Source organism: Montipora foliosa, chromosome 3 (genome assembly GCF_036669935.1).
Source record: "Montipora foliosa isolate CH-2021 chromosome 3, ASM3666993v2, whole genome shotgun sequence".
NCBI classification, from domain to species: domain Eukaryota; kingdom Metazoa; phylum Cnidaria; class Anthozoa; order Scleractinia; family Acroporidae; genus Montipora; species Montipora foliosa.
The window spans coordinates 24,654,048-24,679,047 of record NC_090871.1 but is presented as its reverse complement, the minus strand read 5'-3'; the positions used below and the strand labels follow the sequence as shown (position 1 = coordinate 24,679,047).

Genomic DNA, 25,000 nt, shown 5'->3' with positions numbered 1-25,000 from the left:
TATACTGCTTGCGGATCCACCCAAAAAACTGGAAGATGCTCGAAAAACATGCCAGAAAATATTAGCAGACATTCCAATAATTAAATCGGAGCAGGAAAACAACTTTATTGCTCGCTTGATGAGGCAAGCGGGGAAAAAAATTGTTAGGCTTGGTATGAAGCGAGAAAATGGGAATTTGCTTTGGTTTGACGGTATATCAGCAGAGAAGACGAACAGCAAACGTTATAACGCATGGGGAACCGGTCGTCCGCGTAACAAGAATTGTGCGCACATGATCGTTAGCTCTGCAAAGTGGTTTGACGAATATTGTGAATACCCTTCTTTTGCTCGGGCTCCTTTTGCTTTTTGTCAAAAATCGCGTTTATAAGATTGGCGACTAATTTAAGGTGCATTATTGCTCAGCTGAGATAATTAAATATATATCTCTTTACCGTCCTGAATAATATTTATCGTCTCTAGTAGGATGGATCACCTGTGTGGTGTGGGGTGTATAAAAGCAAGCAATGATGTTTACCATTCTTTATGCAACTTGGCCTTTTTATTTCGGCTTTTCTTTTGGCTGGATATTACACGAAAAATACCGATGAAATGTAACCGCATGAATAGCGTTCAGAGAAAGACTAATTAAAGGTGAAAAAGCTTGGGCACGAGTACAAAATACAGAGTCTAAAGATCTCGTGGACAGTGACTTAATGCCACTAGAAAGTAAAAGGATATTTTACTAATTATAGCTTGTTGGTGCTGTTCCCAGATATCGATGAGTGTTCAACAGGAAAACATAACTGCAGCCATGTGGCCGTGTGCAACAACACCATTGGTTCATATAACTGCACTTGTAAGGAAGAATATGTTGGAGACGGACGAAACTGCTCAGGCAAGATTTCATTCGTAACAAATTTCATTCTTTACGGTCAAAAGAAAAGGAATATTTACATTTTACAATAACTTAAGAGTAAGAAGAGACCTTCAAAAGTAAGAAGATACTTATTGTCCAGATGCATTGTTTAGTGATAGTTACAAGGTGCAGGCGACTCCTATTTACGATAATTGAGTTACAGGTGACGATGAGGATGATGTTGTTAAGTTACTGTTATAGCAAAATTATCAACCGACCTTTTGCAATCTGCACTCTACAACCTTACGGTACACTTGTGCCATCTTTAATGTTATGACAATTTTTGTTTGCTCATATTCCGTTTTTAGATTGTCCTAAAGACTGGGTGGCAAATGACAAATATTGCTATATACTGCTTGCGGATCAACCCAAAAAACTGGAAGATGCTCGAAAAACATGCCAGAAAATATTAGCAGACATTCCAATAATTAAATCGGAGCAGGAAAACAACTTTATTGCTCGCTTGATGAGGCAAGCGGGGAAAAAAATTGTTAGGCTTGGTATGAAGCGAGAAAATGGCAATTTGCTTTGGTTTGACGGTATATCAGCAGAGAAGACGAACAGCAAACGTTATAACGCATGGGGAACCGGTCGTCCGCGTAACAAGAATTGTGCGCACATGATCGTTAGCTCTGCAAAGTGGTTTGACGAATATTGTGAATACCCTTCTTTTGCTCGGGCTCCTTTTGCTTTTTGTCAAAAATCGCGTTTATAAGATTGGCGACTAATTTAAGGTGCATTATTGCTCAGCTGAGATAATTAAATATATATCTCTTTACCGTCCTGAATAATATTTATCGTCTCTAGTAATATTTCTCATCTCTTTGTAGTCCTAAGTAATGTGTTGAGTGTATTATGCATAAATCATAGCGTAAAAAGGTATGCTTAAGACATTATATTCTTAACAGTTTGCTAGAGGGAGTATTCAAACATACCCGTCAGGAAAATTTGCCAGGTCTTGTTGCCTGCTCTAATTCAGCTGGAAGAAAACAATTTAGGAGGAATTGTAAAAATAGGAAATAATATATAGATTTAGCCAAGCCTAAAAGCGGAGCTCTCGGGTTATTTATTCTTACAGTTGCTGTAGGGTCCTGTAGGGTTAGCGTACTAAATAAAAGGTGTTTAGAATTGTCTGCGTTTTGGTATTTCCGGGTACTGCTTAGTTAAATCATTTTCTTCGCATTCTTCTAGAGAAAACTTCATTCCCTAACTAGTGAATTCCACGGTGAATTTGACGCGAAAAACCGATATCGCACGAATCACGAAGCGATGAGTGCGATATCGATTTTTCAAGTGAAATATACTGTGGAATTCACAAGTTGACCAATAATTTTTTATTGAATCGTATGAGCTAAAAAAACAAAAAAACAAAAACAAATCCTCAGCAAGCGAACGGAAAAAGAAAAAAGCCATTTCAGAGTGAGCTGTCAAAACCCAGCGAATAGGAATCACGCTAAAATTAGTAGTTGCAGGCGTACTAGCTCTTGATGTGACAGATCGTAAGGACACTTTGTCAGTTTAAGGTCCAAAAATAGTTTTATTGACGTACTTTATTCCACTTTATCTCTGAGAACGAAATCATTCACATTTTGATGTATGTCACTGAAACACGCCAGCTTGTCTTCGAACAAGAATCGTGAAAATACTGGAACCAAGAAATAACGAGCTTTTTCAAACAAGATCTCCAAAAAATGGCCTGAGCCTGCGATCCAATCGAAACCCAGTAATTGGTGAGCGGTCAACTTTGAGGCCACGATATGGTCCCGTGATAATGGTCTCATTGGCATACATGGAGGGGTGGACGGACGGTAGCATGATGACGTCATAGCTAAAACCACAGATACGAAGCTCACGATGGTACAAAAACGACACGTAAGATTTTTGATGCTTCTAATCTTTTGGGCATGTTTGTAAAAATTGCTGACATTTTAAATACAAATACAAATAAATGCAAAATACAAATAAATACAAAGAGATGTTGAAGATGCAGGGGGACTCTTGTGCACCTTGGCGTACCCCGACTTTGATGTCGAAAGCATCAGTTTTTTTGGTACCAGAGATGTACCCCGTCGTATTTTCGTAGTTTTTCTCGAGAATATCGATTAGCTTATTGGCACCAGTGCGGCGACGAAGGATTTTGTACAGTAACGGGCGAGAGATGTGATCAAAAGCAGCTCGTAAATCGATGAAACAGGCGTTGAAGTAGCCTAACGTCGTCTTTATCAGTCTTTTTGCGACCAAGATACTATCAACAGTGCCTACACCGGACCTGAAACCGTACTGTTCGGGCATGATATTAGATTCGTAGGACTCTTTCATTCTGTCCAACGCGATAATCATAAGCACCTTATTCAGCAGCGAGTTGATACTCAGACCTCTGTATTTCGAAGGGTCAGAAGCAAGACCTTTGTTCTTGAAAAGGCACCGCACGCGGGAGTGTTTCCAACTGTCGGGGACCTCACCACCATTCCAGACGTTGGTCAGCAGTTCAGTGACCAGTTCTGCTAGGGCAGGGCAGTCGTTGTATTTCAAAAGCTCAGCGGCAAGACCGTCGGTGCCGATAGCTTTACCGTTTTTGAGCTTTGAGAACGCACTTTTAACTTCTTCAACTGTTGGAGGGGACTCATCAACGGCGATTTCGCGTTCTGGGAGGACATACGGGTGGCTTTCAGAGTCGGAGATTTCGGGGGGAGTTTTGACTTCACGAGAGCCGAAGTGGTTGGTGAAGTGTTCACGGAGTTTTTCAGGCGGGCAAACCAGCTTGTCGCTGTTTTTGACCATTTTGGCTTCACGCATGAGGCGAAACTCTTCTTCGATTTTGCGATTTTCTGCAGCCTGGTTGATTTTTTGAGAGCGTGACTTGTAGTAGTGACTTTTTAGCGTTTGCCGAAGCTTGCGCATTTCTCGGATCTTCTTTTTTCGCTTTTTAGGGTCTTTCTCAGCGAGCATCTCTTCGATCTTAGCCTTGAAATCTGAGGTATACCAAACTGGGTCCTCATTTTCGGCTGGTGGGCAGGTGTCCGTTGCAGCAACGTTGAGCGCATCGGAGATTCTCTGCTCAATCGCATTCGGAGAACGGTCATGGAAGAGAGGGTGGTTGAAAAGTTCACTACGCGTGATGTTGGAGAAAGCTTTACGCTTTTTAGCGTCATCGCGGAGGAGTTTGAGGTTCGGTTTGGGTTTCGGTGGGCGTTTTTGGAAGATGTTGCGGCGTTGGCGTTTGGAGGGGAGGCGTACTCGAAGACCTAGCAACAGGTGGTCAGATTCGTAGATTTCCGACGCGGGTATGTAGGCCCTGCAGCTCATCGAGGATTTCCATAAAAACTTATCAACCAGAAAATAATCCAGTCGTTTCTCAGTCTTCTTATCAGCTGAGATCCAGGTTTTACGGTGAATATCCTTACTCTTGAAAACCGTATTCGCGATGTAAAGCCGATGTTCGTTGGCAAAAGAGCAGGGTCATTAGTGATGTGGCCAAGTTTCATGCTTTTATCATCAAATTGAACAATTCAGTTTTTTTTTGGTCGATAACGGCTGGACTAAATTGTGGATACTTGTCCTAGAGAAAGACCGATTAATGGTTAAAAAAAAATGCTTCGGTTCGAGTACAAAATGCAGAGTCTAACGGTTTTGTGAACAGTCACTTATTGCCAATTGAAAAAAAAAGGACATTTTACTTATAACAATTTGTTGGTTCTGTTCCCAGAGATCGATGAGTGTTCAACGGGAAAACATAACTGCAGCCATGTGGCCGTGTGCAACAACTCTATTGGTTCATATAACTGCATTTGTAAGGAGGGATATGTTGGAGATGGACGAAACTGTTCAGGCAAGAATATATACTATTCGGCTGTTCGGGGGCGAATAATACTTCCTTATCATTTCAGAACTAACCGAACAGAACACGTAGAAAGCACCAATTGACCGAATGTGTGGTGTACAAAAGCATCCAATAATGTTTACCGTTCTTGATGCAAGTTGACGTTTTTTATTCACGTTTTAATTTCTAAAGATTGAATATCACATGAAAAATATTATCATAACCTGTCCAGTCATCAACCCGCAAAATATTATGTTCACAGAAAGCAATTATTCATAATGGTAATAGAACTGAGTGGAATACCTTTTCGGGAAATAATCATGCAAGTAGTTTCAAAATAAGCTGAGCGCGATGCGCGAGACCTATATGAAATTTCGAGCACGATTACTCCCTGAATTGTTCGACAAAAAAGTCCTATTATCAATTAATCTTAGCTATTGCAAAATAGGCCGGAGGAGATGACATTGATAAAATTCTTACAGCTGGATCTGCTCAACTTTGCTTTAATAGTTGTTTTTTTTAAAGCTCTGAAAAAGGATAAATTATTCAAGTACATCAAGCGCGGGCTTGATGACGCGTGCAACTGTACAATTACAAACCGTCCTATTAATGCTGAAATCAAGCTGTTAATAACCAATCAGATTCGAGAATTTTTTAATAGTTACGATTAATTTAAGGCGAGAAAGTTAGGACACGAGAACAACATACGGTATCTATTGATTTCGCGCACAGTGACTTATCCACAATTGAAAGTGAAAAGATATTTAATTCATTTGTTGGCTGTGTTCCCAGATATCGATGAGTGTTCAACAGGAGAACACAACTGCACCAATGTGGCCGTGTGCAAAAACACCATTGGCTCATATCACTGCGCATGTCAAGAAGGATATGTTGGAGACGGACGAAGCTGCTCAGGTGAGACTAAGTTCTGCACGTGTACTATGGAGTTACGGTTGCACGCAGGAGGAAAGAAGCGTAAGAGTCGTAGGAGGCGATAGTCGAGTGGACTCTCCTAGATTAATATTCTTGCCACGGTTGTTAGCAAACCTCCCAAGACTGTGCAACTATGAAATTAACAAAGAGTTCACGGTTCAGCGTGTAACATGAAATTACGGTTGCACACAGGAGGAAAGAAGCATAAGAGTCGTAGGAGGCGATAGTGGAGTGGACTCTACTAGATTCTTGAGTTGTTAGCGAACCTCCCAAGCCTGTGCAACTATGAAAGTAACAAAGAGTAGACGGTTCAGCGTGTACTATGGAGTTACGGTTGTACGCAGGACGAAAGAAGCGTCAAAGTCGCAGGAGGCGATAGTCGAGTGGACTCTACTATCTTCTTTGAGTTGTTAGGAAATCTCCCGAGACAGAGCAACTAATATATAGATGTAGCCAAGCCTAAAAGCGGAGCTCCCTGGTTATTTATTCTTACTGCCTGTAGGGTTAGTGAAAATAAAAGGTTTCGAATTGTCCGCGTTTTAATGTTTCCGGTTGCTGCTTTAATAATTAAATCATTTTCTTTGCTTTCTTCTATCATAAAATTCATTGGCTAATTAGTGAATTCCACTAAAAACCGATATCGCATGAATCACAAAGCGATGAGTACGATATTGGTGTTTTGAGTGAAATTTTTCTTTGGAATTCACCAGTTTGGCAATGAATTTTTCTTGAACAGGATGCGTTTTGAAAGAAAACTAGCACACCTTTAGCGAGCGAATTGAAAAGTAAAAAAAGCCATTTCAGAGGCAACTGTCAATAGCCAAAAAAATAGGAATTACGCTAAAATTAGAAGCCATTAAAAAAAATTCCTTGGAAGTTGGAGGTCAAGGAATAGTTTTACTGATCTAGTATAATGCACTTTTTCTCCGAAACGAGATCATTCACATTTTGATGTATTTCATTAAAACACGCCAACTTGACTTGGAACAAGAATCGGCAAAATACGGCAATGCAACCAAGAAAGGACGAACTTCAAACAAGATCCGCTCCAACACTTAAATAACGTTTAGGTGCCTTAAACAAACTTCTGAAAACACAAGGAAAGGTTACGTTTATAAAAACGTTGGCCGTGCAGCACTTATATTTTAAACAGAGTTAACTGAATAGAGTGTAATGTGAAGTGCTAGATTTCAATCCCATATGAACCATGTGACCGTTAGCCCTACAGATGGAAATGGGCCCACACAAGGACAGAGAAAAACTTTGACCAGAGTGGGAATTGAACCCACGACCTTCGGGTTAGATCTCCGCCGCTCTACCGACTGAGCTACAAGGTCAGACGGGAGCAGGCCGTGGGAAGTGAAGTTAATTCTGAAAACACAAGCTAATGAGATTTCCCCCTAATTTTACGAGAACTCATTTCGATTGCGTGTTTATAACATAGGGCAGGACTTTCTTGTCACTGTCGAGGAAAAACGAAAACCAGTACGTTGGGTAAACGGATTAAAAAGCACTTGTTCGCTCGCATTTTAGAGCGAAACAAACAACCTAATCAACTCCAAAAGAGAACAGATAATTGTTATTTAATTCCAGTTGACAATAAAAATTTGATTTTCATTCCTGAACAAAGGAAGAACCGATTAAAACACCTTTTAAAAATACTCATCCACTTTAAATAACACATCCGTAACAATAACAAAGGGTTTAGTGCCCGCAGGAAAGAATTTATGGAGTAACTTCTTCCACTAAGTATGAACTATTACTGGAATTCTATCTTGTCGTTGTCGTTCCATTTCGCTCTGCCTTCGTTTCTGTTCTAGACACAGGTCCTCCAAGAATCATGTAACCTTTTCAGTGCTTCTAAAGATGCGCGAAAAATTGCAATACAGAGAAAAAAAGCAGCTCTAAAGAAATTAAAAATAAGCACTCAGCTTTAAGTTTATACCCCTCGAGCTCCGATGCTTGACTTGAATATCTGCGTAGCCACCTGTGTGGACCACAGATATCACGATAGGTCAAACTGGATTAAAACCAGCAAACCGTTTTCCACCTGAACACAAAAAGCGTTGACTGTGTAAGAACTATAGTTGATGTAGTATGGCCGTGTAGCCGCATCGAGCCACGGAGAGTGGGCGAACAATGAATGTTTGGAAGACCTTAGACAGCAATGACCAGAACAAGGTTGCTGGCCAGCGGTTTTCGTTAAAACAACGGTTTGCTGGGGGTGGTCATTCTTGCGGGTTAGAAAACCTGGTTGTGGTCATTATCATTTAAGGTTTTTTCCTTATGTTTAGGTGAGTTAACCTGGGTTGAGCCTGCAATCCAATCGAAAAACCAGTACCTGGTCAGCGGTCAACTTGAAAAAAAAAAACAAACAAAAAAAAAAAACCAGTAGACCTCGGTAAGGTCAACACTAATTTCCATCCCTTAAATTGACATTGGACATTTCGTAACAATTACACGTCTCAATATCCCATGTTAGTATTGACATGTTTACCGCTGTAAAAAGAATGAAAACAGGCAGAATTACAGCTTTAGTTCAACACGCAATAGCGTTTCTAGGCTAAGCCGCGCTGATCTACAGTCTATTTAGGTCTAAAAACCGCGTTGAAGACGGTTAACTTTCAATTGTTTTGCTGGGTACTATTATGTCAATACTCTAAAAAATTCGACTTTCCGAGAGCTTGTCTCGTTGGTCTAGTGGATATCGGAAACTGCAAAGTGAAACCATCGATCCGCGTTCAACTCTTTGCCTTACCTATTGTGAATCTTCTCAGCTTGTTTAAAATCTTTGTTTCGTTGAAGTAGATTTGAAGTCTAATGTAGATTGTACGTCGTATAAGTTGATTAAAAAGGAAAATGTTAGTTTGAGGGATGGAAATAAATGATGACCCCTCGGTAAGCTCTAAGCTTGGGCCCGCGATATGGTCACGTGGTACTGGTCAGCGGACGCTTTGTTTGGACAGGTGTCAATTGATCAAAACATGGATGTCCGATATCAAAGATGTATGCTGTAAACAAGCGTGATACTGGTCGCATTGGCATACACGGAGGGGTGGACTTACGTACGTACGTCTGGACGTACGCACGTACGTATGTATGTACGCCCGGTCGATGACGTCATGGTTATAAAACCAAGATTTCTCACATCGATGGGTTACCATATTTTGTTAACAATGGTGCTCCGCGCACGCGCACGCGCGCGTTTTCGGAGCGCGCGGAGCTCCGCTATGAAACGATTTGAATTGATTCCTGGGTTTAAACCATTTACAAAAGTACCTTGCGGTTTTTCCAGAACAATATGTCAAATCAGTCAGGGACCAAAGCTCTATGAGTTCTCTGCCGTCCCCATGTCGTAAACCAATTTTGCTAAAATGATTTAATACAATCACTTGACCCCACGTAGAAACAATAGAATCAACGTTATATTTTTACATTGGACATCCTCTTTTCTATAAACAGAGTTACCTGAATAGAGTGTAATGTGAAGTGCTAGATTTCAATCCCATATGAACCATGTGAGCGTTAGCCCTACAGATGGAAATGGGCATTTCCATCAGTAGGGCTAACGCTCACATGGTTCATATGGGATTGAAATCTAGCATTTCACATTACACTCTATTCAGTTAACTCTGTTTAAAATATAAGTGCTACACGGCCAACGTTTGTATAAACGTAACCTTTCTTTTCTATAAAACCTAGATATTGATGTATGCAAAATGCTTCTTTTTGTCTGTGACGTCAATGAAGATTGTCACAATAAAGACGGCTCGTACATCTGCACATGTAAAGCTAGATACTCTGGGGACGAAAAAACGTGTACAGTTATTGACCTGTATTTCATATTATTAAACAATTATTCACTGAAGTATAGGAAAATATCCACAGTCACTGAAGTTAGCATTTATTTTAGTACATACCATTCGGTTCCTTGCTTACGGTGGTTGCGCCCGCAGTGCACGCGGCAGTCAAAATTTTAGTGTCCTAACGTAAGTGTTACGTTTCATGTGTGCCTAAATGGCGTTGTTTATTTAGCTGCAACAAATGCCACTCGAAATGAACCGATCATGGGTATTTTTCTTTTTTTTCCCAAGTTAAACAAATATAAAGGCAATTATATTAAAATTGTTTTGACCTATTCTAATACTTGGCTGGAGATTTCTCGGTTAAGTTCGACGAAGAACAAGCTATTTAGTGCATAATTTCTCAGCTAAAGTCTTGCCTTGGGAAAATAAGCCAGAGATTTGCCGGACGCGGGTAACCCGGTTTTGGTGCCACACTTAAAGTTTAAAACCCAAAAATGTTTCAAATTTTTAATCTGTTACTGCTGTATCTGTTGTAGTATCTCGTTTTCTAAATCCTCTGTGGGTTATCGATGTGGTCTCCAGAGAGGAAAGTTCCCAGATTTAAATGCCTTTCGTGTCAACATTCATTCTCTTGTAGCAATAATTTGTATAAACGTTACCGAACTTTCACCGATCACCGTCCCCAACCAAAACCGTCGCTAAACTGCAAGGAGGCCACCGATTTATCTCTAGACAAGGACTTAAGCCCCTGCCAACGGAAAGCCAGAGAGGGAATGATCTGAAGTTTCTCGTACAAATGTACTTTGGACTGGTGGAAGGTTTCAACAAACTCCTTCGCAGCCGAGTCCTGTGGGCGAAGTCTTCCTCTGCCGAATAAGTCCGTAACTATACATACATACATACATACTTAATTGACCGCTCCCCATCGGGGCTTTTCAGGGCCAATGAAACACAACGAAACGACAGAACAGAACAACAACAACTGTTAAGAATCCCAACTGGCTGGAGGCTAACCAGTTGGCTATTTACAAGTGCGACTGGGAAGCTACCAAGATCAAATTCAACGAGTGGTCAGAGCGGGTCTTGAACCCGGGATCTCCGGATCTCAAGGCAAGCGCCCTAACCACTGGGTCACACTGCCTCCACTATTTTGTAACTCCAATATTTTGTAACTATCTCAGTCCACCTTGAATAAAATCTTAAACCCGCTCTACTGATCCAATCCATATGATTGCACATATTCAGCGTATAAAGCTATTGTAATATAATCTAAAATTCATGTATATAGACGAAGAGATCGATAGGCTAGGACTGAATGTTGATATCGAAGACGATCAACTGAAATTTCAATATTTTGTATCTAACCAACCAGAGAGCACACAATTGATATGACGTCAGGACACTAAAATTTTTCCCGGCCGCTGAATGCTGATTGGTCAATTCAAATTTCAGGCGCCCCAGCCGTATGCAGGGTTAGGGTTAGATCCAGATCCAGCCAATTCGTACTAGTAGGATGGATCACCTGTGTGGTGTGGGGTGTATAAAAGCAAGCAATGATGTTTACCATTCTTTATGCAACTTGGCCTTTTTATTTCGGCTTTTCTTTTGGCTGGATATTACACGAAAAATACCGATGAAATGTACCCGCATGAATAGCGTTCAGAGAAAGACTAATTAAAGGTGAAAAAGCTTGGGCACGAGTACAAAATACAGAGTCTAAAGATCTCGTGGACAGTGACTTAATGCCACTAGAAAGTAAAAGGATATTTTACTAATTATAGCTTGTTGGTGCTGTTCCCAGATATCGATGAGTGTTCAACAGGAAAACATAACTGCAGCCATGTGGCCGTGTGCAACAACACCATTGGTTCATATAACTGCACTTGTAAGGAAGAATATGTTGGAGACGGACGAAACTGCTCAGGCAAGATTTCATTCGTAACAAATTTCATTCTTTACGGTCAAAAGAAAAGGAATATTTACATTTTACAATAACTTAAGAGTAAGAAGAGACCTTCAAAAGTAAGAAGATACTTATTGTCCAGATGCATTGTTTAGTGATAGTTACAAGGTGCAGGCGACTCCTATTTACGATAATTGAGTTACAGGTGACGATGAGGATGATGTTGTTAAGTTACTGTTATAGCAAAATTATCAACCGACCTTTTGCAATCTGCACTCTACAACCTTACGGTACACTTGTGCCATCTTTAATGTTATGACAATTTTTGTTTGCTCATATTCCGTTTTTAGATTGTCCTAAAGACTGGGTGGCAAATGACAAATATTGCTATATACTGCTTGCGGATCCACCCAAAAAACTGGAAGATGCTCGAAAAACATGCCAGAAAATATTAGCAGACATTCCAATAATTAAATCGGAGCAGGAAAACAACTTTATTGCTCGCTTGATGAGGCAAGCGGGGAAAAAAATTGTTAGGCTTGGTATGAAGCGAGAAAATGGCAATTTGCTTTGGTTTGACGGTATATCAGCAGAGAAGACGAACAGCAAACGTTATAACGCATGGGGAACCGGTCGTCCGCGTAACAAGAATTGTGCGCACATGATCGTTAGCTCTGCAAAGTGGTTTGACGAATATTGTGAATACCCTTCTTTTGCTCGGGCTCCTTTTGCTTTTTGTCAAAAATCGCGTTTATAAGATTGGCGACTAATTTAAGGTGCATTATTGCTCAGCTGAGATAATTAAATATATATCTCTTTACCGTCCTGAATAATATTTATCGTCTCTAGTTATATTTCTCATCTCTTTGTAGTCCTAAGTAATGTGTTGAGTGTATTATGCATAAATCATAGCGTAAAAAGGTATGCTTAAGACATTATATTCTTAACAGTTTGCTAGAGGGAGTATTCAAACATACCCGTCAGGAAAATTTGCCAGGTCTTGTTGCCTGCTCTAATTCAGCTGGAAGAAAACAATTTAGGAGGAATTGTAAAAATAGGAAATAATATATAGATTTAGCCAAGCCTAAAAGCGGAGCTCTCGGGTTATTTATTCTTACAGTTGCTGTAGGGTCCTGTAGGGTTAGCGTACTAAATAAAAGGTGTTTAGAATTGTCTGCGTTTTGGTATTTCCGGGTACTGCTTAGTTAAATCATTTTCTTCGCATTCTTCTAGAGAAAACTTCATTCCCTAACTAGTGAATTCCACGGTGAATTTGACGCGAAAAACCGATATCGCACGAATCACGAAGCGATGAGTGCGATATCGATTTTTCAAGTGAAATATACTGTGGAATTCACAAGTTGACCAATAATTTTTTATTGAATCGTATGAGCTAAAAAAACAAAAAAACAAAAACAAATCCTCAGCAAGCGAACGGAAAAAGAAAAAAGCCATTTCAGAGTGAGCTGTCAAAACCCAGCGAATAGGAATCACGCTAAAATTAGTAGTTGCAGGCGTACTAGCTCTTGATGTGACAGATCGTAAGGACACTTTGTCAGTTTAAGGTCCAAAAATAGTTTTATTGACGTACTTTATTCCACTTTATCTCTGAGAACGAAATCATTCACATTTTGATGTATGTCACTGAAACACGCCAGTTTGTCTTCGAACAAGAATCGTGAAAATACTGGAACCAAGAAATAACGAGCTTTTTCAAACAAGATCTCCAAAAAATGGCCTGAGCCTGCGATCCAATCGAAACCCAGTAATTGGTGAGCGGTCAACTTTGAGGCCACGATATGGTCCCGTGATAATGGTCTCATTGGCATACATGGAGGGGTGGACGGACGGTAGCATGATGACGTCATAGCTAAAACCAAAGATACGAAGCTCACGATGGTACAAAAACGACACGTAAGATTTTTGATGCTTCTAATCTGAGACATAATCTTTTGGGCATGTTTGTAAAAATTGCTGACATTTTAAATACAAATACAAATAAATGCAAAATACAAATAAATACAAAGAGATGTTGAAGATGCAGGGGGACTCTTGTGCACCTTGGCGTACCCCGACTTTGATGTCGAAAGCATCAGTTTTTTTGGTACCAGAGATGTACCCCGTCGTATTTTCGTAGTTTTTCTCGAGAATATCGATTAGCTTATTGGCACCAGTGCGGAGACGAAGGATTTCGTACAGTAACGGGCGAGAGATGTGATCAAAAGCAGCTCGTAAATCGATGAAACAGGCGTTGAAGTAGCCTAACGTCGTCTTTATCAGTCTTTTTGCGACGAAGATACCATCAACAGTGCCTACACCGGACCTGAAACCGTACTGTTCGGGCATGATATTAGATTCGTAGGACTCTTTCATTCTGTCCAACGCGATAATCATAAGCACCTTATTCAGCAGCGAGTTGATACTCAGACCTCTGTATTTCGAAGGGTCAGAAGCAAGACCTTTGTTCTTGAAAAGGCACCGCACGCGGGAGTGTTTCCAACTGTCGGGGACCTCACCACCATTCCAGACGTTGGTCAGCAGTTCAGTGACCAGTTCTGCTAGGGCAGGGCAGTCGTTGTATTTCAAAAGCTCAGCGGCAAGACCGTCGGTGCCGATAGCTTTACCGTTTTTGAGCTTTGAGAACGCACTTTTAACTTCTTCAACTGTTGGAGGGGACTCATCAACGGCGATTTCGCGTTCTGGGAGGACATACGGGTGGCTTTCAGAGTCGGAGATTTCGGGGGGAGTTTTGACTTCACGAGAGCCGAAGTGGTTGGTGAAGTGTTCACGGAGTTTTTCAGGCGGGCAAACCAGCTTGTCGCTGTTTTTGACCATTTTGGCTTCACGCATGAGGCGAAACTCTTCTTCGATTTTGCGATTTTCTGCAGCCTGGTTGATTTTTTGAGAGCGTGACTTGTAGTAGTGACTTTTTAGCGTTTGCCGAAGCTTGCGCATTTCTCGGATCTTCTTTTTTCGCTTTTTAGGGTCTTTCTCAGCGAGCATCTCTTCGATCTTAGCCTTGAAATCTGAGGTATACCAAACTGGGTCCTCATTTTCGGCTGGTGGGCAGGTGTCCGTTGCAGCAACGTTGAGCGCATCGGAGATTCTCTGCTCAATCGCATTCGGAGAACGGTCATGGAAGAGAGGGTGGTTGAAAAGTTCACTACGCGTGATGTTGGAGAAAGCTTTACGCTTTTTAGCGTCATCGCGGAGGAGTTTGAGGTTCGGTTTGGGTTTCGGTGGGCGTTTTTGGAAGATGTTGCGGCGTTGGCGTTTGGAGGGGAGGCGTACTCGAAGACCTAGCAACAGGTGGTCAGATTCGTAGATTTCCGACGCGGGTATGTAGGCCCTGCAGCTCATCGAGGATTTCCATAAAAACTTATCAACCAGAAAATAATCCAGTCGTTTCTCAGTCTTCTTATCAGCTGAGATCCAGGTTTTACGGTGAATATCCTTACTCTTGAAAACCGTATTCGCGATGTAAAGCCGATGTTCGTTGGCAAAAGAGCAGGGTCATTAGTGATGTGGCCAAGTTTCATGCTTTTATCATCAAATTGAACAATTCAGTTTTTTTTTGGTCGATAACGGCTGGACTAAATTGTGGATACTTGTCCTAGAGAAAGACCGATTAATGGTTAAAAAAAAATGCTTCGGTTCGAGTACAAAATGCAGAGTCTAACGGTTTTGTGAACAGTCACTTATTGCCAATTGAAAAAAAAAGGACATTTTACTTATAACAATTTGTTGGTTCTGTTCCCAGAGATCGATGAGTGTTCAACGGGAAAACATAACTGCAGCCATGTGGCCGTGTGCAACAACTCTATTGGTTCATATAACTGCATTTGTAAGGAGGGATATGTTGGAGATGGACGAAACTGTTCAGGCAAGAATATATACTATTCGGCTGTTCGGGGGCGAATAATACTTCCTTATCATTTCAGAACTAACCGAACAGAACACGTAGAAAGCACCAATTGACCGAATGTGTGGTGTACAAAAGCATCCAATAATGTTTACCGTTCTTGATGCAAGTTGACGTTTCTTATTCACGTTTTAATTTCTAAAGATTGAATATCACATGAAAAATATTATCATAACCTGTCCAGTCATCAACCCGCAAAATATTATGTTCACAGAAAGCAATTATTCATAATGGTAATAGAACTGAGTGGAATACCTTTTCGGGAAATAATCATGCAAGTAGTTTCAAAATAAGCTGAGCGCGATGCGCGAGACCTATATGAAATTTCGAGCACGATTACTCCCTGAATTGTTCGACAAAAAAGTCCTATTATCAATTAATCTTAGCTATTGCAAAATAGGCCGGAGGAGATGACATTGATAAAATTCTTACAGCTGGATCTGCTCAACTTTGCTTTAATAGTTGTTTTTTTTAAAGCTCTGAAAAAGGATAAATTATTCAAGTACATCAAGCGCGGGCTTGATGACGCGTGCAACTGTACAATTACAAACCGTCCTATTAATGCTGAAATCAAGCTGTTAATAACCAATCAGATTCGAGAATTTTTTAATAGTTACGATTAATTTAAGGCGAGAAAGTTAGGACACGAGAACAACATACGGTATCTATTGATTTCGCGCACAGTGACTTATCCACAATTGAAAGTGAAAAGATATTTAATTCATTTGTTGGCTGTGTTCCCAGATATCGATGAGTGTTCAACAGGAGAACACAACTGCACCAATGTGGCCGTGTGCAAAAACACCATTGGCTCATATCACTGCGCATGTCAAGAAGGATATGTTGGAGACGGACGAAGCTGCTCAGGTGAGACTAAGTTCTGCACGTGTACTATGGAGTTACGGTTGCACGCAGGAGGAAAGAAGCGTAAGAGTCGTAGGAGGCGATAGTCGAGTGGACTCTCCTAGATTAATATTCTTGCCACGGTTGTTAGCAAACCTCCCAAGACTGTGCAACTATGAAATTAACAAAGAGTTCACGGTTCAGCGTGTAACATGAAATTACGGTTGCACACAGGAGGAAAGAAGCATAAGAGTCGTAGGAGGCGATAGTGGAGTTGACTCTACTAGATTCTTGAGTTGTTAGCGAACCTCCCAAGCCTGTGCAACTATGAAAGTAACAAAGAGTAGACGGTTCAGCGCGTACTATGGAGTTACGGTTGTACGCAGGACGAAAGAAGCGTCAAAGTCGCAGGAGGCGATAGTCGAGTGGACTCTACTATCTTCTTTGAGTTGTTAGGAAATCTCCCGAGACAGAGCAACTAATATATAGATGTAGCCAAGCCTAAAAGCGGAGCTCCCTGGTTATTTATTCTTACTGCCTGTAGGGTTAGTGAAAATAAAAGGTTTCGAATTGTCCGCGTTTTAATGTTTCCGGTTGCTGCTTTAATAATTAAATCATTTTCTTTGCTTTCTTCTATCGTAAAATTCATTGGCTAATTAGTGAATTCCACTAAAAACCGATATCGCATGAATCACAAAGCGATGAGTACGATATTGGTGTTTTGAGTGAAATTTTTCTTTGGAATTCACCAGTTTGGCAATGAATTTTTGTTGAACAGGATGCGTTTTGAAAGAAAACTAGCACACCTTTAGCGAGCGAATGGAAAAGTAAAAAAAGCCATTTCAGAGGCAACTGTCAATAGCCAAAAAAATAGGAATTACGCTAAAATTAGAAGCCATTAAAAAAAATTCCTTGGAAGTTGGAGGTCAAAGAATAGTTTTACTGATCTAGTATAATGCACTTTTTCTCCGAAACGAGATCATTCACATTTTGATGTATTTCATTAAAACACGCCAACTTGGCTTGGAACAAGAATCGGCAAAATATGGCAATGCAACCAAGAAAGGACGAACTTCAAACAAGATCCGCTCCAACACTTAAATAACGTTTAGGTGCCTTAAACAAACTTCTGAAAACACAAGGAAAGGTTACGTTTATAAAAACGTTGGCCGTGCAGCACTTATATTTTAAACAGAGTTAACTGAATAGAGTGTAATGTGAAGTGCTAGATTTCAATCCCATATGAACCATGTGACCGTTAGCCCTACAGATGGAAATGGGCCCACACAAGGACAGAGAAAAACTTTGACCAGAGTGGGAATTGAACCCACGACCTTCGGGTTAGATCTCCGCCGCTCTACCGACTGAGCTACAAGGTCAGACGGGAGCAGGCCGTGGGAAGTGAAGTTAATTCTGAAAACACAAGCTAATGAGATTTCCCCCTAATTTTACGAGAACTCATTTCGATTGCGTGTTTATAACATAGGGCAGGACTTTCTTGTCACTGTCGAGGAAAAACGAAAACCAGTACGTTGGGTAAACGGATTAAAAAGCACTTGTTCGCTCGCATTTTAGAGCGAAACAAACAACCTAATCAACTCCAAAAGAGAACAGATAATTGTTATTTAATTCCAGTTGACAATAAAAATTTGATTTTCATTCCTGAACAAAGGAAGAACCGATTAAAACACCTTTTAAAAATACTCATCCACTTTAAATAACACATCCGTAACAATAACAAAGGGTTTAGTGCCCGCAGGAAAGAATTTATGGAGTAACTTCTTCCACTAAGTATGAACTATTACTGGAATTCTATCTTGTCGTTGTCGTTCCATTTCGCTCTGCCTTCGTTTCTGTTCTAGACACAGGTCCTCCAAGAATCATGTAACCTTTTCAGTGCTTCTAAAGATGCGCGAAAAATTGCAATACAGAGAAAAAAAGCAGCTCTAAAGAAATTAAAAATAAGCACTCAGCTTTAAGTTTATACCCCTCGAGCTCCGATGCTTGACTTGAATATCTGCGTAGCCACCTGTGTGGACCACAGATATCACGATAGGTCAAACTGGATTAAAACCAGCAAACCGTTTTCCACCTGAACACAAAAAGCGTTGACTGTGTAAGAACTATAGTTGATGTAGTATGGCCGTGTAGCCGCATCGAGCCACGGAGAGTGGGCGAACAATGAATGTTTGGAAGACCTTAGACAGCAATGACCAGAACAAGGTTGCTGGCCAGCGGTTTTCGTTAAAACAACGGTTTGCTGGGGGTGGTCATTCTTGCGGGTTAGAAAACCTGGTTGTGGTCATTATCATTTAAGGTTTTTTCCTTATGTTTAGGTGAGTTAACCTGGGTTGAGCCTGCAATCCAATCGAAAAACCAGTACCTGGTCAGCGGTCAACTTGAAAAAAACAAACAAACAAAAAAAAAAAACCAGTAGACCTCGGTAAGGTCAACACTAATTTCCATCCCTTAAATTGACATTGGACATTTCGTAACAATTACACGTCTCAATATCCCATGTTAGTATTGACATGTTTACCGCTGTAAAAAGAATGAAAACAGGCAGAATTACAGCTTTAGTTCAACAAGCAATAGCGTTTCTAGGCTAAGCCGCGCTGATCTATAGTCTATTTAGGTCTAAAAACCGCGTTGAAGACGGTTAACTTTCAATTGTTTTGCTGGGTACTATTATGTCAATACTCTAAAAAATTCGACTTTCCGAGAGCTTGTCTCGTTGGTCTAGTGGATATCGGAAACTGCAAAGTGAAACCATCGATCCGCGTTCAACTCTTTGCCTTACCTATTGTGAATCTTCTCAGCTTGTTTAAAATCTTTGTTTCGTTGAAGTAGATTTGAAGTCTAATGTAGATTGTACGTCGTATAAGTTGATTAAAAAGGAAAATGTTAGTTTGAGGGATGGAAATAAATGATGACCCCTCGGTAAGCTCTAAGCTTGGGCCCGCGATATGGTCACGTGGTACTGGTCAGCGGATGCTTTGTTTGGACAGGTGTCAATTGATCAAAACATGGATGTCCGATATCAAAGATGTATGCTGTAAACAAGCGTGATACTGGTCGCATTGGCATACATGGAGGGGTGGACTTACGTACGTACGTCTGGACGTACGCACGTACGTATGTATGTACGGCCGGTCGATGACGTCATGGCTATAAAACCAAGATTTCTCACATCGATGGGTTACCATATTTTGTTAACAATGGTGCTCCGCGCACGCGCACGCGCGCGTTTTCGGAGCGCGCGGAGCTCCGCTATGAAACGATTTGAATTGATTCCTGGGTTTAAACCATTTACAAAAGTACCTTGCGGTTTTTCCAGAACAATATGTCAAATTAGTCAGGGACCAAAGCTCTATGAGTTCTCTGCCGTCCCCATGTCGTAAACCAATTTTGCTAAAATGATTTAATACAATCACTTGACCCCACGTAGAAACAATAGAATCAACGTTATATTTTTACATTGGACATCCTCTTTTCTATAAACAGAGTTACCTGAATAGAGTGTAATGTGAAGTGCTAGATTTCAATCCCATATGAACCATGTGAGCGTTAGCCCTACAGATGGAAATGGGCATTTCCATCAGTAGGGCTAACGCTCACATGGTTCATATGGGATTGAAATCTAGCACTTCACATTACACTCTATTCAGGTAACTCTGTTTAAAATATAAGTGCTACAAGGCCAACGTTTGTATAAACGTAACCTTTCTTTTCTATAAAACCTAGATATTGATGTATGCAAAATGCTTCTTTTTGTCTGTGACGTCAATGAAGATTGTCACAATAAAGACGGCTCGTACATCTGCACATGTAAAGCTAGATACTCTGGGGACGAAAAAACGTGTACAGTTATTGACCTGTATTTCATATTATTAAACAATTATTCACTGAAGTATAGGAAAATATCCACAGTCACTGAAGTTAGCATTTATTTTAGTACATACCATTCGGTTCCTTGCTTACGGTGGTTGCGCCCGCAGTGCACGCGGCAGTCAAAATTTTAGTGTCCTAACGTAAGTGTTACGTTTCATGTGTGCCTAAATGGCGTTGTTTATTTAGCTGCAACAAATGCCACTCGAAATGAACCGATCATGGGTATTTTTCTTTTTTTTCCCAAGTTAAACAAATATAAAGGCAATTATATTAAAATTGTTTTGACCTATTCTAATACTTGGCTGGAGATTTCTCGGTTAAGTTCGACGAAGAACAAGCTATTTAGTGCATAATTTCTCAGCTAAAGTCTTGCCTTGGGAAAATAAGCCAGAGATTTGCCGGACGCGGGTAACCCGGTTTTGGTGCCACACTTAAAGTTTAAAACCCAAAAATGTTTCAAATTTTTAATCTGTTACTGCTGTATCTGTTGTAGTATCTCGTTTTCTAAATCCTCTGTGGGTTATCGATGTGGTCTCCAGAGAGGAAAGTTCCCAGATTTAAATGCCTTTCGTGTCAACATTCATTCTCTTGTAGCAATAATTTGTATAAACGTTACCGAACTTTCACCGATCACCGTCCCCAACCAAAACCGTCGATAAACTGCAAGGAGGCCACCGATTTATCTCTAGACAAAGGACTTAAGCCCCTGCCAACGGAAAGCCAGAGAGGGAATGATCTGAAGTTTCTAGAACAAATGTACTTTGGACTGGTGGAAGGTTTCAACAAACTCCTTCGCAGCCGAGTCCTGTGGGCGAAGTCTTCCTCTGCCGAATAAGTCCGTAACTATACATACATACATACATACTTAATTGACCGCTCCCCATCGGGGCTTTTCAGGGCCAATGAAACACAACGAAACGACAGAACAGAACAACAACAACTGTTAAGAATCCCAACTGGCTGGAGGCTAACCAGTTGGCTATTTACAAGTGCGACTGGGAAGCTACCAAGATCAAATTCAACGAGTGGTCAGAGCGGGTCTTGAACCCGGGATCTCCGGATCTCAAGGCAAGCGCCCTAACCACTGGGCCACACTGCCTCCACTATTTTGTAACTCCAATATTTTGTAACTATCTCAGTCCACCTTGAATAAAATCTTAAACCCGCTCTACTGATCCAATCCATATGATTGCACATATTCAGCGTATAAAGCTATTGTAATATAATCTAAAATTCATGTATATAGACGAAGAGATCGATAGGCTAGGACTGAATGTTGATATCGAAGACGATCAACTGAAATTTCAATATTTTGTATCTAACCAACCAGAGAGCACACAATTGATATGACGTCAGGACACTAAAATTTTTCCCGCCCGCTGAATGCTGATTGGTCAATTCAAATTTCCGGCGCCCCAGCCGTATGCAGGGTTAGGGTTAGATCCAGATCCAGCCAATTCGTACTAGTAGGATGGATCACCTGTGTGGTGTGGGGTGTATAAAAGCAAGCAATGATGTTTACCATTCTTTATGCAACTTGGCCTTTTTATTTCGGCTTTTCTTTTGGCTGGATATGACACGAAAAATACCGATGAAATGTACCCGCATGAATAGCGTTCAGAGAAAGACTAATTAAAGGTGAAAAAGCTTGGGCACGCGTACAAAATACAGAGTCTAAAGATCTCGTGGACAGTGACTTAATGCCACTAGAAAGTAAAAGGATATTTTACTAATTATAGCTTGTTGGTGCTGTTCCCAGATATCGATGAGTGTTCAACAGGAAAACATAACTGCAGCCATGTGGCCGTGTGCAACAACACCATTGGTTCATATAGCTGCACTTGTAAGGAAGAATATGTTGGAGACGGACGAAACTGCTCAGGCAAGATTTCATTCGTAACAAATTTCATTCTTTACGGTCAAAAGAAAAGGAATATTTACATTTTACAATAACTTAAGAGTAAGAAGAGACCTTCAAAAGTAAGAAGATACTTATTGTCCAGATGCATTGTTTAGTGATAGTTACAAGGTGCAGGCGACTCCTATTTACGATAATTGAGTTACAGGTGACGATGAGGATGATGTTGTTAAGTTACTGTTATAGCAAAATTATCAACCGACCTTTTGCAATCTGCACTCTACAACCTTACGGTACACTTGTGCCATCTTTAATGTTATGACAATTTTTGTTTGCTCATATTCCGTTTTTAGATTGTCCTAAAGACTGGGTGGCAAATGACAAATATTGCTATATACTGCTTGCGGATCAACCCAAAAAACTGGAAGATGCTCGAAAAACATGCCAGAAAATATTAGCAGACATTCCAATAATTAAATCGGAGCAGGAAAACAACTTTATTGCTCGCTTGATGAGGCAAGCGGGGAAAAAAATTGTTAGGCTTGGTATGAAGCGAGAAAATGGCAATTTGCTTTGGTTTGACGGTATATCAGCAGAGAAGACGAACAGCAAACGTTATAACGCATGGGGAACCGGTCGTCCGCGTAACAAGAATTGTGCGCACATGATCGTTAGCTCTGCAAAGTGGTTTGACGAATATTGTGAATACCCTTCTTTTGCTCGGGCTCCTTTTGCTTTTTGTCAAAAATCGCGTTTATAAGATTGGCGACTAATTTAAGGTGCATTATTGCTCAGCTGAGATAATTAAATATATATCTCTTTACCGTCCTGAATAATATTTATCGTCTCTAGTAGGATGGATCACCTGTGTGGTGTGGGGTGTATAAAAGCAAGCAATGATGTTTACCATTCTTTATGCAACTTGGCCTTTTTATTTCGGCTTTTCTTTTGGCTGGATATTACACGAAAAATACCGATGAAATGTACCCGCATGAATAGCGTTCAGAGAAAGACTAATTAAAGGTGAAAAAGCTTGGGCACGAGTACAAAATACAGAGTCTAAAGATCTCGTGGACAGTGACTTAATGCCACTAGAAAGTAAAAGGATATTTTACTAATTATAGCTTGTTGGTGCTGTTCCCAGATATCGATGAGTGTTCAACAGGAAAACATAACTGCAGCCATGTGGCCGTGTGCAACAACACCATTGGTTCATATAACTGCACTTGTAAGGAAGAATATGTTGGAGACGGACGAAACTGCTCAGGCAAGATTTCATTCGTAACAAATTTCATTCTTTACGGTCAAAAGAAAAGGAATATTTACATTTTACAATAACTTAAGAGTAAGAAGAGACCTTCAAAAGTAAGAAGATACTTATTGTCCAGATGCATTGTTTAGTGATAGTTACAAGGTGCAGGCGACTCCTATTTACGATAATTGAGTTACAGGTGACGATGAGGATGATGTTGTTAAGTTACTGTTATAGCAAAATTATCAACCGACCTTTTGCAATCTGCACTCTACAACCTTACGGTACACTTGTGCCATCTTTAATGTTATGACAATTTTTGTTTGCTCATATTCCGTTTTTAGATTGTCCTAAAGACTGGGTGGCAAATGACAAATATTGCTATATACTGCTTGCGGATCAACCCAAAAAACTGGAAGATGCTCGAAAAACATGCCAGAAAATATTAGCAGACATTCCAATAATTAAATCGGAGCAGGAAAACAACTTTATTGCTCGCTTGATGAGGCAAGCGGGGAAAAAAATTGTTAGGCTTGGTATGAAGCGAGAAAATGGCAATTTGCTTTGGTTTGACGGTATATCAGCAGAGAAGACGAACAGCAAACGTTATAACGCATGGGGAACCGGTCGTCCGCGTAACAAGAATTGTGCGCACATGATCGTTAGCTCTGCAAAGTGGTTTGACGAATATTGTGAATACCCTTCTTTTGCTCGGGCTCCTTTTGCTTTTTGTCAAAAATCGCGTTTATAAGATTGGCGACTAATTTAAGGTGCATTATTGCTCAGCTGAGATAATTAAATATATATCTCTTTACCGTCCTGAATAATATTTATCGTCTCTAGTTATATTTCTCATCTCTTTGTAGTCCTAAGTAATGTGTTGAGTGTATTATGCATAAATCATAGCGTAAAAAGGTATGCTTAAGACATTATATTCTTAACAGTTTGCTAGAGGGAGTATTCAAACATACCCGTCAGGAAAATTTGCCAGGTCTTGTTGCCTGCTCTAATTCAGCTGGAAGAAAACAATTTAGGAGGAATTGTAAAAATAGGAAATAATATATAGATTTAGCCAAGCCTAAAAGCGGAGCTCTCGGGTTATTTATTCTTACAGTTGCTGTAGGGTCCTGTAGGGTTAGCGTACTAAATAAAAGGTGTTTAGAATTGTCTGCGTTTTGGTATTTCCGGGTACTGCTTAGTTAAATCATTTTCTTCGCATTCTTCTAGAGAAAACTTCATTCCCTAACTAGTGAATTCCACGGTGAATTTGACGCGAAAAACCGATATCGCACGAATCACGAAGCGATGAGTGCGATATCGATTTTTCAAGTGAAATATACTGTGGAATTCACAAGTTGACCAATAATTTTTTATTGAATCGTATGAGCTAAAAAAACAAAAAAACAAAAACAAATCCTCAGCAAGCGAACGGAAAAAGAAAAAAGCCATTTCAGAGTGAGCTGTCAAAACCCAGCGAATAGGAATCACGCTAAAATTAGTAGTTGCAGGCGTACTAGCTCTTGATGTGACAGATCGTAAGGACACTTTGTCAGTTTAAGGTCCAAAAATAGTTTTATTGACGTACTTTATTCCACTTTATCTCTGAGAACGAAATCATTCACATTTTGATGTATGTCACTGAAACACGCCAGTTTGTCTTCGAACAAGAATCGTGAAAATACTGGAACCAAGAAATAACGAGCTTTTTCAAACAAGATCTCCAAAAAATGGCCTGAGCCTGCGATCCAATCGAAACCCAGTAATTGGTGAGCGGTCAACTTTGAGGCCACGATATGGTCCCGTGATAATGGTCTCATTGGCATACATGGAGGGGTGGACGGACGGTAGCATGATGACGTCATAGCTAAAACCACAGA

At 40.4% G+C, this 25,000-nt stretch overlaps 1 protein-coding gene across 18 annotated transcripts in view; it reads left to right on the top strand.

The window, feature by feature from the left end:
* LOC137997130 (uncharacterized) overlaps positions 1 to 25,000 on the top strand; it is a 72,280-nt gene that overhangs the window by 47,259 nt on the left and 21 nt on the right. For 3 of the 18 annotated variants that reach the window (XM_068842922.1, XM_068842921.1, XM_068842917.1), the window contains 9 exons: positions 752 to 874; positions 4,602 to 4,724; positions 5,508 to 5,630; positions 11,256 to 11,378; positions 15,118 to 15,240; positions 16,024 to 16,146; positions 21,773 to 21,895; positions 23,016 to 23,138; positions 23,468 to 25,000. The exon at positions 23,468 to 25,000 is cut by the window's right edge and continues 21 nt beyond it. In XM_068842922.1, the coding sequence (XP_068699023.1) occupies positions 752 to 874; positions 4,602 to 4,724; positions 5,508 to 5,630; positions 11,256 to 11,378; positions 15,118 to 15,240; positions 16,024 to 16,146; positions 21,773 to 21,895; positions 23,016 to 23,138; positions 23,468 to 23,874 (1,391 nt within the window). In that variant the 3' untranslated portion in view covers positions 23,875 to 25,000. Of the gene's footprint in view, positions 1 to 731; positions 875 to 4,601; positions 4,725 to 5,507; positions 5,631 to 11,255; positions 11,379 to 11,707; positions 12,115 to 15,117; positions 15,241 to 16,023; positions 16,147 to 21,772; positions 21,896 to 22,224; positions 23,157 to 23,467 lie in introns of those variants that run through there. The other 15 variants (XM_068842934.1, XM_068842924.1, XR_011122416.1 and 12 more) reach the window with 14 other exon arrangements.